At 39.1% G+C, this 14,274-nt stretch overlaps 1 protein-coding gene across 2 annotated transcripts; it reads right to left on the reverse strand.

Annotated features, from left to right (window-relative positions):
• Window positions 1-9,380: 9,380 nt before the first annotated feature.
• Window positions 9,381-13,023, reverse strand: LOC115793956 (uncharacterized). Of its 2 annotated transcripts, none has more exons than XM_030749175.1 (3): window positions 12,897-13,023; window positions 12,396-12,471; window positions 9,381-12,267 (listed from the first exon to the last, which is right to left on the reverse strand). In XM_030749175.1, exons 2-3 carry the CDS (start codon window positions 12,468-12,470, stop codon window positions 10,450-10,452), a joined length of 1,893 nt encoding a protein of 630 aa, XP_030605035.1. In that variant the 5' UTR covers window position 12,471; window positions 12,897-13,023; the 3' UTR covers window positions 9,381-10,449. The 2 variants fall into 2 exon arrangements, with proteins under 2 accessions (XP_030605035.1, XP_030605036.1); XM_030749176.1 differs by having other exon boundaries at window positions 9,381-12,289.
• Window positions 13,024-14,274: the final 1,251 nt, after the last annotated feature.

The following is a 14,274-nucleotide window of genomic DNA, read 5'->3' on the forward strand; positions in this document are numbered from 1 at the left end:
AGTTTTTTGTTCGTTATTGGAACAGCATGGCACACTGTAGTAACATCTTGATGACTGACATGCTTGTTAGGTGGGCTGCTGCTGAGAAAGATGGACACAAGAAGAAAGCAAAAAGAAAATTATGAATCACATCAGAACATGGAAATGGTTTGGCATATAGCTTTCAGGTCAATATTTAAAAGACTATTCTAAACAACAGTGTTGGAAGATGTCAGTGATTTTTACATTAATATAGAAAGTAAACCTTTTAACATTACAGCACTGACAGGCAGCAGTATATATTTTAGCTACCTGTGGCTAAAGTTGATGTTAGCTTACTTTCCAATCAGAGATTGTTTCTTTTATACGCAGATACAGAATGATAAAATGACAATGCTGGATAACGTTACCATGGCTAACTAACAAGTAAATACTGTTATTGTTAACCTTACCTTTCGCTATATCATAAATGTTACAGGTCCCGTGGCCAGAATAAATCACATTACCCAACAGATACTCTCTAAACTTTTCCGTAACAGCCCACTTAAGCGAGACCAGCTCTAACTTCATAGAGCTATAGTCCATGACTGGCATCTACTTCCAACACAAACGGCTTCTGAAAGTCTGCATAAGCAAGAACTGGAGTTGTTATCAATGCCGCTTTAAGTTTCTGAAAACTCTGTTCACATTCTTCATCCCAAAAATCTCCCAAGGGTTTCCTAGGGGTTTTACCCTTTTTCCTGGGGGAGAGCAGCCTAGCAACAAGACGGTTTAAAGGGGCAGCCATGTTTGAAAAACCACAAATAAACCTCCTATAGTAACTGGCAAACCCCAAAAATGAGCGAAGCTCTGCTAGAGTGGTAGGCAGTTTCCAGTCACGTACTGCCGCTACTTTGTCTGGGTCAGTAGAAACCCCCTCCTCTGATACTACATGACCCAAATACTTGACCCCTTTCTGGAAAAAGTGACATTTCGACAGTTTCACCTTTAACACCTGCTTTTCCAACCTGGAGAACACCTGATCCAATCGCTCCAAATGCTGCTCAACAGATGAAGAAAAAACAATAACATCATCTAAATACAAAAGCACTGACTGGTGACGGCAATCTCCAAATAGGCGCTCCATAAGACGCTGGAAAGTACTGGGCGCATTACACAAACCAAAAGGCATGCGATTAAATTGAAACAGCCCAAATGGCGTGCAAAAAGCAGTTTTTTCCTTGTCTTTTTCGGCCATCTCAACCTGGCTGTACCCACTAGCCAAATCCAGTGTTGTAAACCATTGTGCACCAGCCAAGGCATCCAAAGATTCATCGATTCTAGGTAAGGGGAATGCATCCTTCCTTGTTTTGGAGTTCAACTGTCTATAATCCACACACATGCGTAATGTACCATCCTTCTTCTGCACTAAAACTATTGGTGATGCATATGAACTACTACTTTCCCTAATGACCTGACTCTGTAATAACTGCTGAATGTGATTACAGACCAGATCATACTGAGAAGGAAGAATGCGTCGATAAGGTTGTCGTACTGGTGTTTCATCCAACAAGGGGATCTCATGCGTCACTAAGTTAGTGCTTCCTACATCTAGATCACTCCTAGCAAACACTTTGTTGTATTTTAACAACAATTCCCTTGCTTGCTGTTTCTCTTTACCCTCCAAATTTTCAAACTCAGGTAAGTTCAAGTCTGTATTGTTTAAAGTAGTTTCCTGGCTAGCAATAAATGTTGTACAACTGGAATGGTCAGACACATTTAGCTTTGGATCCTCTGCTACTACAGTAGCAGTTTGAACAGTGGCCACAACTCTACGAGATGTTAGCCACACATCACTTTTGCCCACATTGGTAATAGGAACAAATGCCCTACCCCTCTCTGCCTTCACTAAAGAAGGTGAAACCAATAGTCCCTCCGGGAGACTACCCCCTTCAGGACCAAGAGGTTCAACAAATAAATCAATTGGCTGGTGTGTGGGTATCTGTGGGCATGTCACTGGCACATAACACAAACTACCTGCTGGGACACAGAAAGATTTCTTACCCTGCACTCTGGCATGATGGGGGTCAGGGGAGTTTGCCATAACTTCCATCATCTGACAGCATCTTAGGATTCTTCTCCATCCCCGTGATGCTGACTTGAGTACAGATGCTTCCCACAAATCAGAGCCATATTTGTTATAAAGCTCAACATAAAGAGAGTTAAACACATTCATCCCCAACACCCCAGGCACACCAAGTTTCTTTTGTTTCATGTAACCATCTGTTGGGTTCTCAACTATCAAAATACCTTGACGAGGAAGCGACACCCCTAACACCACAACATCAAGTTCCACATAACCAAGGTAGGGAATTTTTAACCCATTTGCTGCCTTCAAACCCAACCAAGCACAGTCCTTTAGTTCTATATCAGACAAATGAGAAAAGTTGTCTTTGAAAGAACTTTCTGTCAAGGTAGTTACCATAGACCCAGTGTCTAGCAAACAATTTACCCTAACTCCAGCAAAATCCACCTCTCCCTCCAAGCATTCACCAACTAGATTAGAGAGACTTGATGTATTAGTATCAGAGCCATGAAGACTACCCACCAATGTTTGGCTCTGCACACTGGCGGGTTCTAGTTTTCCGTATGCTTTGGGAAAGCAACCTGTTTAAGCTCAGTATCAACAATGGTAGTGCAATTTCTAGCAATATGCCCAATTTGTTGGCACCGGAAACAAATTGGCTTCCCATCAGCAGTTCGTCTAGGACGAGAATTGCGAGCTCTAGGGGGAGGTGAAGTTTGAGGAGCCAAAACCTTCATGACCAAGTCCAACTGGGCCTGCTGAGTTTTTAACAAGGACACCAATTCCCCGAATTCAGAAGAGTGCGAAACAGAACTTTCACAAGAAGCAAACATTTCCTTCAAAACTGGATTTTTTACATGACATTTTTGGTTAGCTGACTGATGTTCATATTGTGCCATCCACCTAGTGGCCTCCCCCCTGACATCACGGATGGTCCACTCGGGGTTAACATTAATTAAATCCCTTAATCTCATTCTGAGTGTCTGTTCCCTCACACCATCACAGAACTGGTCACGCAAATCTTTAGAGGATCTTAAAACTGCTTGTGCATCATGTTTGATTGTTTGATCCATCAAATCCATAAGAGCATGGGAATAATCAATCAATGACTCCCCTTCAAGTTGTTTACAATTAAAAAATTTGCGTTGTAATGAGATTCTTGAATGCATGCAACCATAAACCTCTTTAAGGACATTAAATATAGTTTCCACACTCTCCTTCTGGACCGGTGGTAGGAATTTAATTTCAGTCCAGGCAGTACCCTCTAAATGTTCAAAAACAATCTGTGCCCGTTCTTTTTCTGTATTCCCTCTTGTTTGCACATAGTCTCTTATCAATTCAATCCATTCATCCAAAGGTAATGACTCTGCACTCTCCAACTTTCCAGAAAATGGTGGCAGTTTTCTGTCCTGCTGAACATAAATAACAGGCCTGTGTCTTACAGTCTCTGAAGCTCCTGTAGATGTCGACGGCCTTTCTGAGTCCGTCGCCACTGCTCTCAGAGCTGCCAGCTGGCTTTCAAGGTCCTTAATTTGCTGCAACATGGCCTGCTTATCAAACTCCTCCCTGGCTCCCACGCCACTGGATGCGTCCATTTTGATGCCTTGTCACCAGCAAAAAAAGTCCCACTCCCACTGCCCCTGCTGTCCTTCAAACTTAACTGTACACAAAAAATAAATAAAAAAAATAAAAAAAAGGTCACTTCCCTTATTCGTTTGCCAAACAACGCCAAATGTTACAGGTCCCCTGGCCAGAATAAATCACAAAAAACAAAATGCAACTTAGCACAATGATAGCGTTTATTGTTACACAGATTAAGGGGGAAAAGGTTCCCTTCTTGAAAATCTTTTCCATGCACTGTTAATCACATACCGTTTAACCCGAATCAAAACACCACTTCAGGCGGTCAAACCCGCATAAACACTGCAACCTATTTGATGCACTCCTTTCACTGCAATTCAATCGCATGCAAACACCCAGGTACACTGCAAATGGAATCAGGTTTTAGGTTTATCATCAACAGCAACCATGGAATAATTGTCTAGACAGGGAAGTGACCCAAAAACAATACAAGACATACAACAAAAATATATAGAATAGTTAGTCCGCCCTCACATATACCAGAAAAGAACACAGCTCAACTCTGGGCGGACTAACCAAAAAAAGAAAACACAAAACACCAAATAAAAAAGGACAGCAGGTAAGCAGTGTGAACTGTAAAAAGACAACACATTAAAATTACTAAATACAAAAAAACACTTTATTCTACATTAATCCTTAAAAACAACTTAAAAAACACTGCCTACCTGCAACGTCTCATGAGCCCACACCCTGTCACGGAAAATCAAGTGTGGCCATATGGCGTCGAACCCCACGCCCAAACAATCCCACTTCACTCTTCTGCGCTTCTAAAAATTATATTATATTATATTATATTATATTATATTATATTATATTATATTATATTATATTATATTATTATGTTATAAAAATATACACCACACGTCGGTACACACAAAACCGTTTCAAACAATTTAAAAACAATTCTCCGACTTACCACGATCGCACACCCCCAGCATGTAATGCCAAACAACCACCTGGCCGTCCACCGGAAACTGGCACCTCCCAACAACACCGCCAGCTTCCCTTTTATTGAGGCTCGAGCCAGGGAAAATGCGACCCATTGTGGTACCACCTGTTACATAAAGATGATGAGCATCCGTGAATTTTCCAAGGAGGTCTCAGACAATTGCAGAAGAATTAAGTCACCTTGCTAGCTTAACTGAAAGCAATACTGTCAGCAGAGGTGGCAAAAGTACTGACATTCTGTACTTAAGTAGAAGTACAAGTACTTGTGTTCAAAAATACTTTGGTAAAAGTCGAAGTACTGGTTCAACTTCTTTACTTAAGTAAAAGTAAAAAAGTACAGGCTCTGAAATGTACTCAAAGTAAGAAAGTAAAAGTAGTTCTTTGGCAGACATTTCTACCTGCTATTTTTGTGTAAAGCTAAACAAACCTCATTATTATATATTATTGTAATTATATAAAATAAACATGAGAACACAAATGTTATTCCAGTCTAAATTTTAATCCTAATGAATGCACTCAGCTTGAATCTGTTATGTAGGACACAAACTGTGAAAGGCAATTTAAACACAGCTCTATTCTCTGTGTCCTCCATAGTAGAGGGTGACTGTGCCTCCACCTAAACACAAACATGAGGATACTCAGGGGTTACAGTGGGATTCAGAAGGTGGAGGAACCCTAGGATCAGCTGTAGTGGCTCTGCATGGTGAGAAGAATCACAACTTTCTATTGTAGCTGCAGTAAATGATGTTGGTGTGCAGGCTGTGATCAGCTGACCTGCTGCTGCTGCTCTGAGGTTTACTGCTCTGTGTGGATGAAGTGAACTCACAAAGATGTAACCCAGTATTTCACAGCTATCTGAGCTGATCTCCATTCCTATTAATGTTGGATTCAGTGAATGAATCTCAGCATCAGCAGCTTTGATTCAAACTCATCTCTGCTGCACTGATGTAACCTGTAACTGTGACCACGAACACAGCCTCTGTGCACCAACACAGAGGTTTACTGTAAATACAGTACAACAAGCTAACCTGTTTATCACACACTAAACTGCAGTATTTTCGTACAATATTTGAATTACACAAAGTCAGCATACCTCAGTTTGTTTTGCACTCCTTAACTTTAATTCTAACCTCTCTTCTTCCTCTCCTGTCCTCTTTCTCCATCTCTGAGTGAACTTCTCTCTCTTTGCTCTCCCTGTAAATACAGCAGCTCTTCTTTTAGCTAGCAGACACACTGTGTGACAAACTGCACACACTTTGTGTGTTTGCTGATATTTGTTGAGCATTTAGAAATGTTGCATTTACCTGCCACACGTTACTCCCTTCATGCTCGCTCCTCTTCAGTAGCGCTAGCTAAGCTGTTTGTGCCGCGAGCACAACTTACCGACTCGGTCCGGCCCACTGTAACCCCTGATTATAGGGCTATAAATGAGACATTAATTATATGGGTTTACGTATTTAATCCCTTTGTACCCGATAAGCCCCGGGGATGGAGGATACGCCAGTACGATTGTCTCTTATCTGTTATTATTCCTCCGTTTAGCCTCAGATCGTTTGTTTGACTGCGCACTGACTGGAAATGCAAGCTTCTCCCTGACGTGTTAAAAAGTAACGAGTCTGTTTGAAAATGTAAGAAGTAGAAAGTACAGATACTTGTGTAAAAATGTAGGGAGTAAAAGTAAAAAGTACTGAGAAAAATAAATACTCAAGTAAAGTACAGATACCTAAAAAATCTACTTAAGTACAGTAACGAAGTATTTGTACTTCGTTACTTCCCACCTCTGACTGTCAGTGATGACTATTTATTGTTTAGTGTAGATATTTTTGAATGAGAGGCTACTGCATTTAGCTGCAGACACGGATATTGAAGCTGACCCATTAGTTCTCCAGATTTTGGAGGAGGTGGCGTGTCGCTTGCACAAGTCTGTGTACCACACAAGAACTGCTGGGACACCTGGATATTTGCTGCCCGCTGATGCCTTCGAGTCGTTTTTTATGGAAGCTCGTTTCCGCCACTAAAAAAAAAAAAATCGCCATCCATAACTCAAAATTTTGAGTTATTAACTCAAAATTTTGAGTTAATAACTCGAAATTTCAAGAAAATAACTCAAAATTTTGAGTTATTAACTCGAAATTTTGAGTTAATAACTCGAAATTTCAAGAAAATAACTCAAAATTTCGAGTTAATAACTCGAAATTTTGAGTTAATAACTCGAAATTTCGAGTTAGCAAAGCCAATCAAGATGCGTGGTGATGGTACGTCATTTCCTTGTTACGGAAATAAAACCCGGAAGACACCAGTTATCAATGCTACAGCTAAGCTACCAGTACAGATCCGATCATGAATGAGCAAATTGCTAAGTACTTTCAGCGAGGATTTACAAACGATGAAATCCTTGCGTTATTAGCTGAATCACATGGCATCATTATCAGCAAACGCACCCTCGAAAGGATCTTACACAAGAACAGACTTTGGCGCAGAAAGAACAAAACTGAGGTGGAAGAGGTGGCGGCTTTTATACAAGCGCAACTGGAAAACTCAGGTCAGTCACATGGATATCGCTGGATGCACCAGAAGTGTTGGATGAATGGAATTGTGACTGACAGAGAAACAGTTCGTCTTCTGCTCCGTTTACTCGACGGTGAAGGTGTGGATTTAAGGTCCCGTAGACGACTGCGGAGGCGAGTGTATCATAGCAGAGGCCCCAACTATGTGTGGCACATCGACGGATACGATAAGCTTAAGCCATTTGGAATTGCAATAAGTGGATGTATTGACGGCTTCTCAAGGAGCGTTATATGGCTTGAAGCTTACAAGACAAATAATGACCCCAGAGTGATTGCTGGTTACTACATGGATGCCGTGATTCAACATGGTGGATGCCCTGATCGAGTGAGATTAGATTAGGAACAGAAAACGTCCATGTGGCCCAGATGCAAAGGTTTTTACATTTTTCAGACAGTGATTCAGAAACTGATCATGTCACTTTTGGAGCAAGTACAGGAAATCAGCGTGTTGAAAGATGGTGGCTAATCTTACGAAGTCAGTGTGTCCAGTACTGGATCGACCTGTTTGACAAACTAAGAGAGGATGGACACTTCTCAGACTCGTTCTTGGACAAATCATTGGTCCAGTTCTGCTTTCTTCACATTATACAGGTGAGTTTACCTACTGATATCTGTTGTAACTGACTGTTTTAGCAGCATACATGGCCTTTGGCATATTGCTGAAATACTGTATACATTAAAGTACACATGAAAATTATAGTTTTAAATCTGATCTCTTTTTTTCAGATAAATATATTAAAATGAATATCAAGGTACACATATTACAAATTCATTATGTGGGTTTATATGTGTCTCTGAAATTGATCATTTATAGTGGGCCAAAACTAATAAATAAATAAGAATTCAAATCCCCATATTATACATATACAGTTTTAGCTAAAAATAAATTAAAATGCATACATCATGATCTAAGCCACAACTGTGCCTATGTATATACATTAACATGTTGTGCATTGTACTGTGTATAACTGCATGTGACAAATAAACACTATCTTAATCTTAATCTTAAAAATAGTGAAATTAGAACAAAGTTTGCATTACAAAGGTACAATAATGGTGTCACGTAATCTAACATAATTTATGCAGAAGTTAGTTGTTTTTTGTACATGTTTAAATTAAAAATGTTACTTGTGTGTATTTTTGTCATCAAGGAGGAATTAAACGAAGTTGCTTTGGCTTGGAACGACCACAGAATACGCCCAGTCCACAACTCCCGCAGTCCTCATGGTCGACCGTCTTTTATGTATGCCCTCCCAGACATCTATGGAGCGAGAGACTGTCTCCAGCATGTCAATATGGAGAAAGTTGAAGCCTGCCTTGAAGAATGTGTGTTCAAAGACTTTCCATGTGATGAGGATGTCTTTCATCTCTGTGTAGAACTGATGGCTGAACATGCTCTGGGCTTCACAAATGATGTGTTTGATACAGTGGATCTGTATGTACAACTAAGGCAGCTCATGCTTGCTCAGTTGGAGACATTGCCTTAAAGGTTATACCTATTTATGCATTTGACAGAGCTGTTGAAAGCACATGTCCTTTAACCTTTGTGCTTCCTTAGGAACAGTTAGTCCTCTGGCTTAGAAGAATAAAAATTAAAAAAAAAAAGTAATTCACACTGTATAGTATATAGAGTATAGTGTATAGTGTGAATTACTTTTTTTTTTTTTTTTTATTCTTCTTATTTATATGTGTGTGTATATATGGTTGCAGGTACAAAATACATTTCACTGTGCATTGTACTGTGTATAACTGTGCATGTGACAAATAAACACTATCTTAATCTTAATCTAGTCTTTTTTTTGTTGTTATTTCTACAGTAATTGTTGTCTGCACAAAGAGAACATCCCAGTTTTTTCATGTACAAAGGCTTAAATCTTACACATGCTGCCTGTCAAACCTGGTATTTGGAGATCATTAAGGTAAAGTGATATGTCTCATGGTGGATTTATGATTTTAGCTTTCTGAAGATATTTTTTTTAATCCTTGTTCACTTGTATCTCATTTTTGATGTCTCTTAATTTTATTTTTTTCTGATAATGTTAAATTACTAATTTGGTTGTCTAGATTTTTTTATATAGAAAATCTAGCTTATAGATGAGCTTAACTAAGCAAGGTGATGATTGTCTGTCCAAAAATATATATAAAAATGAACTGAGCTCTGTCATTGTAGTCTCCTTGAATACTTTATTATAATACACAAATCTCAAAAACAGGGACACTTAGCAATTAACATTTAATCCAGAGCAGTAAGTTAAAACAAAAGTGACTACACAAATCAAAAATGTGCAAAACTTGTAAAATATCAAAGAATTTAAGATAAGAACAGGTAAAATGGCAAGATTTTACAAAGATGTCCTAAACTTTCTGAAATAAGAACATAGTGGCCTAAAATTCTATGAACCAAAAACATTAAGGTTTAAAGCTGAAAAAATATTGGGGAAAAAAGTTAATAAGAAAAATCAGTCATGCAGTGCAATGAAAGAAGGGAGAAACAAGACTTTTATCCCTCCTGATACATCAAGAAACAACCCCCAGCTGAGCACTTGTTGATTTCACTTAAGTCCAAAATAAAAATATATCAATTATGCTTTATGGCCACTCATTTTAGCAACATAGTCACCATAACCCAGATGGCTGAATAGAGGTGCACAAAAAATAACTATTGAATTACTGGCATATAATATAAAACTGAACTTGTAAACATTAAAACTTGTGCATTATAATAGAACATGTTAGATATATTAACTATATTACTGCAGGGGTCTCAAACTGTAACTTCTGAGGAGCCACTATAATCTCACTTTATAACATTAGATAACTAAACTGTCAGATTTAAATTAAGTTTTTCCTTCTTTTTTTGGATTGAGTATGGCTAATGAAATTATAGAAAAAATTTATAAATGTGTAAAGATACTTTGATTTTTAACTTGGTATGCGCAGATGCTGAATGAGGCAATAGGAATTTTTATAAAAAGGCCTCCAGGCTGCCACTTTGACACCTCTGCAGAAGTGCATTAATCAAGTGTTTTCAAAACATATTGCCGTGTAATAAGAACACACACAAATAAATTCAAGTCTCTAATTTTGTACCTCAAGTTGAATTCAATTAGTGTTTCACCAATAACTTTCTCAGGAATCAGTTTTGAAACATGTGATTCACATTGTAACAGTTCTGTTTTAGTGCACAACTCAAATACAATCTCTTGTACAAATCTGTGGGTCCAGATCCAGTGTTTGTGAATTAAAGTATTAGATAATGTCCATGACCCACACATTGGATTCCAACACTCTGTTCATCTCAGAACTAAAATCAGGATAGCTGTCATAATTTATTGACAGCTCCAGTACACATCCACATGTGTGTGCCACAGGTCGCCTCTGGAAACCTTCAAGTTCGTTAAATGCAACAATGATGTTCTTTCCAAGATATAAGTCTGAACCTGTGCAAAACCTAAGGAACAAGCACAAATGTTGCTTCTCAACATTCTTCACATATGTAGTTAGGTATTTCTGAATAACCTTCTGATGGGTCGTCATTGTTTCAGGAAAAGTGAAACACCCGAGAACCTTTCTCACATTTGGTTGGAGGGCTTCATATACTGAAGACAGATCACAAAGGCTTTCACCTGCAGTGCTGAGTGTTTTCGCCCACTGTTCGATGACATAGGCAGGCTCTTGGACAAGTGTTTTGTGTGCAAGCTCCATTAGGACTTCGGTAGCATTGCAGGCTGTTGGCATCCTTCTGCAGCTCTGGTTATCAAGTATGTCTACAAGTTCTTCTTGGTCCACACTGCTAAAATCTGACTGCCACGCCTCTAACACTGTACGCTCAGATTCAGGCATGAACTTGAGAAAATTCTCCACAATATCACTCTTCACATATCCAAAGGCAGCTTGTTCCAGAATGGCAGGGGCAATTTTCACAGGGAGATATTTCTCTGTGGCCCATCCAAATGCAATGATTCTGCCCACACTCTCCCACTCCTGCTGCCCAAAATCATGCCTTAAGAAGGGCACTTTGTAAGCAGTTCCAGTGGTGCACTGGTCATAGAATTCCTTCCAGAATTCTGAAAGACAGTCTCTTACAACTCCTCCATGATCATAAGCTTTTTCAGGTGTTCCATCAGGCAGTACAAGCTGGATTTTAATGTCAACATCTTCGAGATCATTAGCACTAAAATGTGAAATGAGCTCTGGCATTACCTGCCCTCTGTGAACGACTAGTACTCTTTTCATTCTCTCACTGGTTGGGCCAGGTTGTGGAGTTAAAACCAGGGTGTCGTCCAAATTTATTGACTCACTGTCAGAGACGGGTCCAACAAAAACAATGTCACTGCTGTAAGAAGAGTTATCACTTACAGCCTGCATGGAAGAGAGTGAAAGGTTATTGTCTGTAGTGTCTACAGTTTGTGTCACATCAGGGCTGACTTGTTCAAAAGGAGCAAATGAAGAAACTGTAGCAACAGTAAAAGAAGAGGAGTTTTGGTCTTGAGAAGATGATTGCAAACCTGGGCTGCTTTGGGTTTTTTTTGTGGTCAGGTAAAACCTAAGGATATTTAGTTTTGTAACATTGTACATTTCTCCAACTGTTAATCCACCATCAACTGTCATCTCTTGATAATCCTTTAGATCACATTCAAAATCTGTTAAGGGCCCCCGAACATTTCCTCCATTTGGAAAGAACAGATCTTTTGCAACCTGTAATATGTCACTTTTCTTAGCGTCCTTGCAAATTACCATTTTTCTTGTCCCTCCTCCTCGTCTAGCTCTAACCTGCTTGAAAACATCAGCATCTTCATCATAATGCATCCATCCTATTTCTATTTTTCTCTTTGTCTTCAGAGCATTTCTTTTATGGGTTGGTTCTGAATGTTCTTGCGCTGTGCTGCTGCCATCTTCAGATGTTTTTCTTTTGGACAATTTGGTTTTCAGACGTTCAAAAAGCGTCGACTTTCGGCTGTTGCCCTGCCGTCTGCAAAATCCAAATACTGCAAGGCGATCACCATATGATGGTAGATAAGTCTTCAGCTCCTCATCTGACATCAGATTTATAACACTGGCATCGATCTACAGAGGGAAAAATAATTCACTTTCACACACACACACACACACACACATATATATATTTGAAAATACAATTATATATTGAATGAAAAAAGTAGTATTTAAAAGAAAAAAAAATTAGAATTATGTACCTTCTCATTCTCCAGGGTTTGTATTATTTCCTCAGAGACTTCTCTTCGTCTCAAGAAGTCAGTCAGGTCTTCCATGCTGTAAACAAGTATGTACAAATGATCACTTATGAATCCACCATATGATCATCAAGTCTCGGTGTCTAGTGTACTTAATGTAGTTGAGAAGCTTGTAATATAACTTCCTGGGTAATATACCTTCCCTGCAATTAAACACTAATCAGTGGTTCTCAAATTGTGGGGCGAAATGTCATGACAGGTGGGATGCGAATGACCTGGGAGAAAAGTCATGCGGAACATACGTTGAACATCTGATTTATTTTCACAGCGGAACGAGGAAACGTTAGCAGCTACGTTAGCACGGCGACTAGCCAAGCCAAGCTGTGCACATAGTGCCGTCATGCCGCCACTTCAACATCGACCCCCAGACCGATCTTAGCGTGTGGTGTTAAAATATTTCATATAAGTGAGGCATAACGGAAAAAATCTGCACTGATTACATACCTTTTAGATAGTTACCACTCGTTAGACTACATCTCTACCTGAAAACCCTGGCGACAATGCAGCACAGTCTCTACCCGAGTGCGGCTGTGCCCTGTGCTTCCGGTAACAAGGAAATGACGTTCCTGCATCCGTTCCTGCATCCTGATTGGCTGTGCTAACTCGAAATTTCAAGTTAATATCGCCATCTGTAACTCGAAATTTTGAGTTAATAACTCGAAATTTTGAGTTATTAACTCGAAATTTCGAGTTATTTTCTCGAAATTTCGAGTTATTTTCTCGAAATTTCGAGTTAATAACTCAAAATTTTGCGTTACGGATGGCGATTTTTTTTTTTAGTGGCGGAAACGAGCTTCCATAGTTTTTGCTTGCGAGTGTGTCAGTTACGGATATTGCCGAACTTTTCGGGGCTGCTAAACTGAAGTCAAAGGCGCAGGCATGCACAATCGATCTGCACATGGATCCTGCTCCTTCCTGTTTATTGACCAATAGTAGAGGAGCTGGAGCACGAAGACAACCCTCCTCATTTGCATAATGAGGCAGAAATGCATACGGAAAAGGAAAAAGAGCAGGCAGAAATACATGTGGTAAAGGAAAAGCAGACGAGGAAATGTAAAAAGAACAAAGGCTTGTATAAGGAAAAGGCAAAACAAATATATACATTTCCTGATGAAAACGCATGTGTAAGGAAAAGGAAAAACAAGATATTTACTTTTCTTGATGAAAACGCATGTATAAGGAAAAGGAAAAACAAGATATTTACACTATATATATATTTCTGCTTTTATTTCTGATTATGTCAGTTTTGGTCCTCCATAGGTCCCTGACTTACATTTTCAATGTTTTTAACTACTTATCGATTGCTTCCATTGTTTTACATTTATTTTCAGTAATTTGTTTAACTATTTATCATTCCTACAGTTATTTACAGAGTTTAGGTAGTATTTGTCTTTAATCTTTGATGGAAAAGTATAGACTGAACTAAACAACTCTTCAAAAACCCACAGTGATCGTCCTGCTCAGTGGTCTTCATTGTACCTGCTTCATATGCTGTTTTTAGGCCACTTCATTCAATCAAAAGCTTCAACCCTCGTATAAACATCAGGAGTATTTATAATCGATTAAAAACTGAATGAGCCTCTGACAGTAAACAGTTATCAGACACTGTTGTTGTTCTTTGGTGCTTTCAAAGGAATATTTTATTTATAAAGAACAAATGTTTTTGTACTGCACTTTTCAGGAAAAAGGATTTTAAATTCTATTCTGGATTTAACAGGGAGCCAATGAAGAGAAGCCAATATGGGAGAAATCTGCTCTCTCTTTCTAGTCCCTGTCAGGACTCTAGCTGCAGCATTTTGGATCAGCTGAAGGCTTTTCAGGG

The sequence above is a fragment of the Archocentrus centrarchus genome, chromosome 16, assembly GCF_007364275.1.
Source record: "Archocentrus centrarchus isolate MPI-CPG fArcCen1 chromosome 16, fArcCen1, whole genome shotgun sequence".
Taxonomy (NCBI): domain Eukaryota; kingdom Metazoa; phylum Chordata; class Actinopteri; order Cichliformes; family Cichlidae; genus Archocentrus; species Archocentrus centrarchus.

Excerpts from the sequence above, each read along its gene's own strand:
- LOC115793956 (XM_030749175.1), bottom strand. The coding sequence starts at position 12,470 with ATGGAAGACCTGACTGACTTCTTGAGACGAAGAGAAGTCTCTGAGGAA. Across the intron at positions 12,268-12,395 it reads AAACCCTGGAGAATGAGAAG|ATCGATGCCAGTGTTATAAA; the intron begins GTACATAATTCT and ends TTCCCTCTGTAG.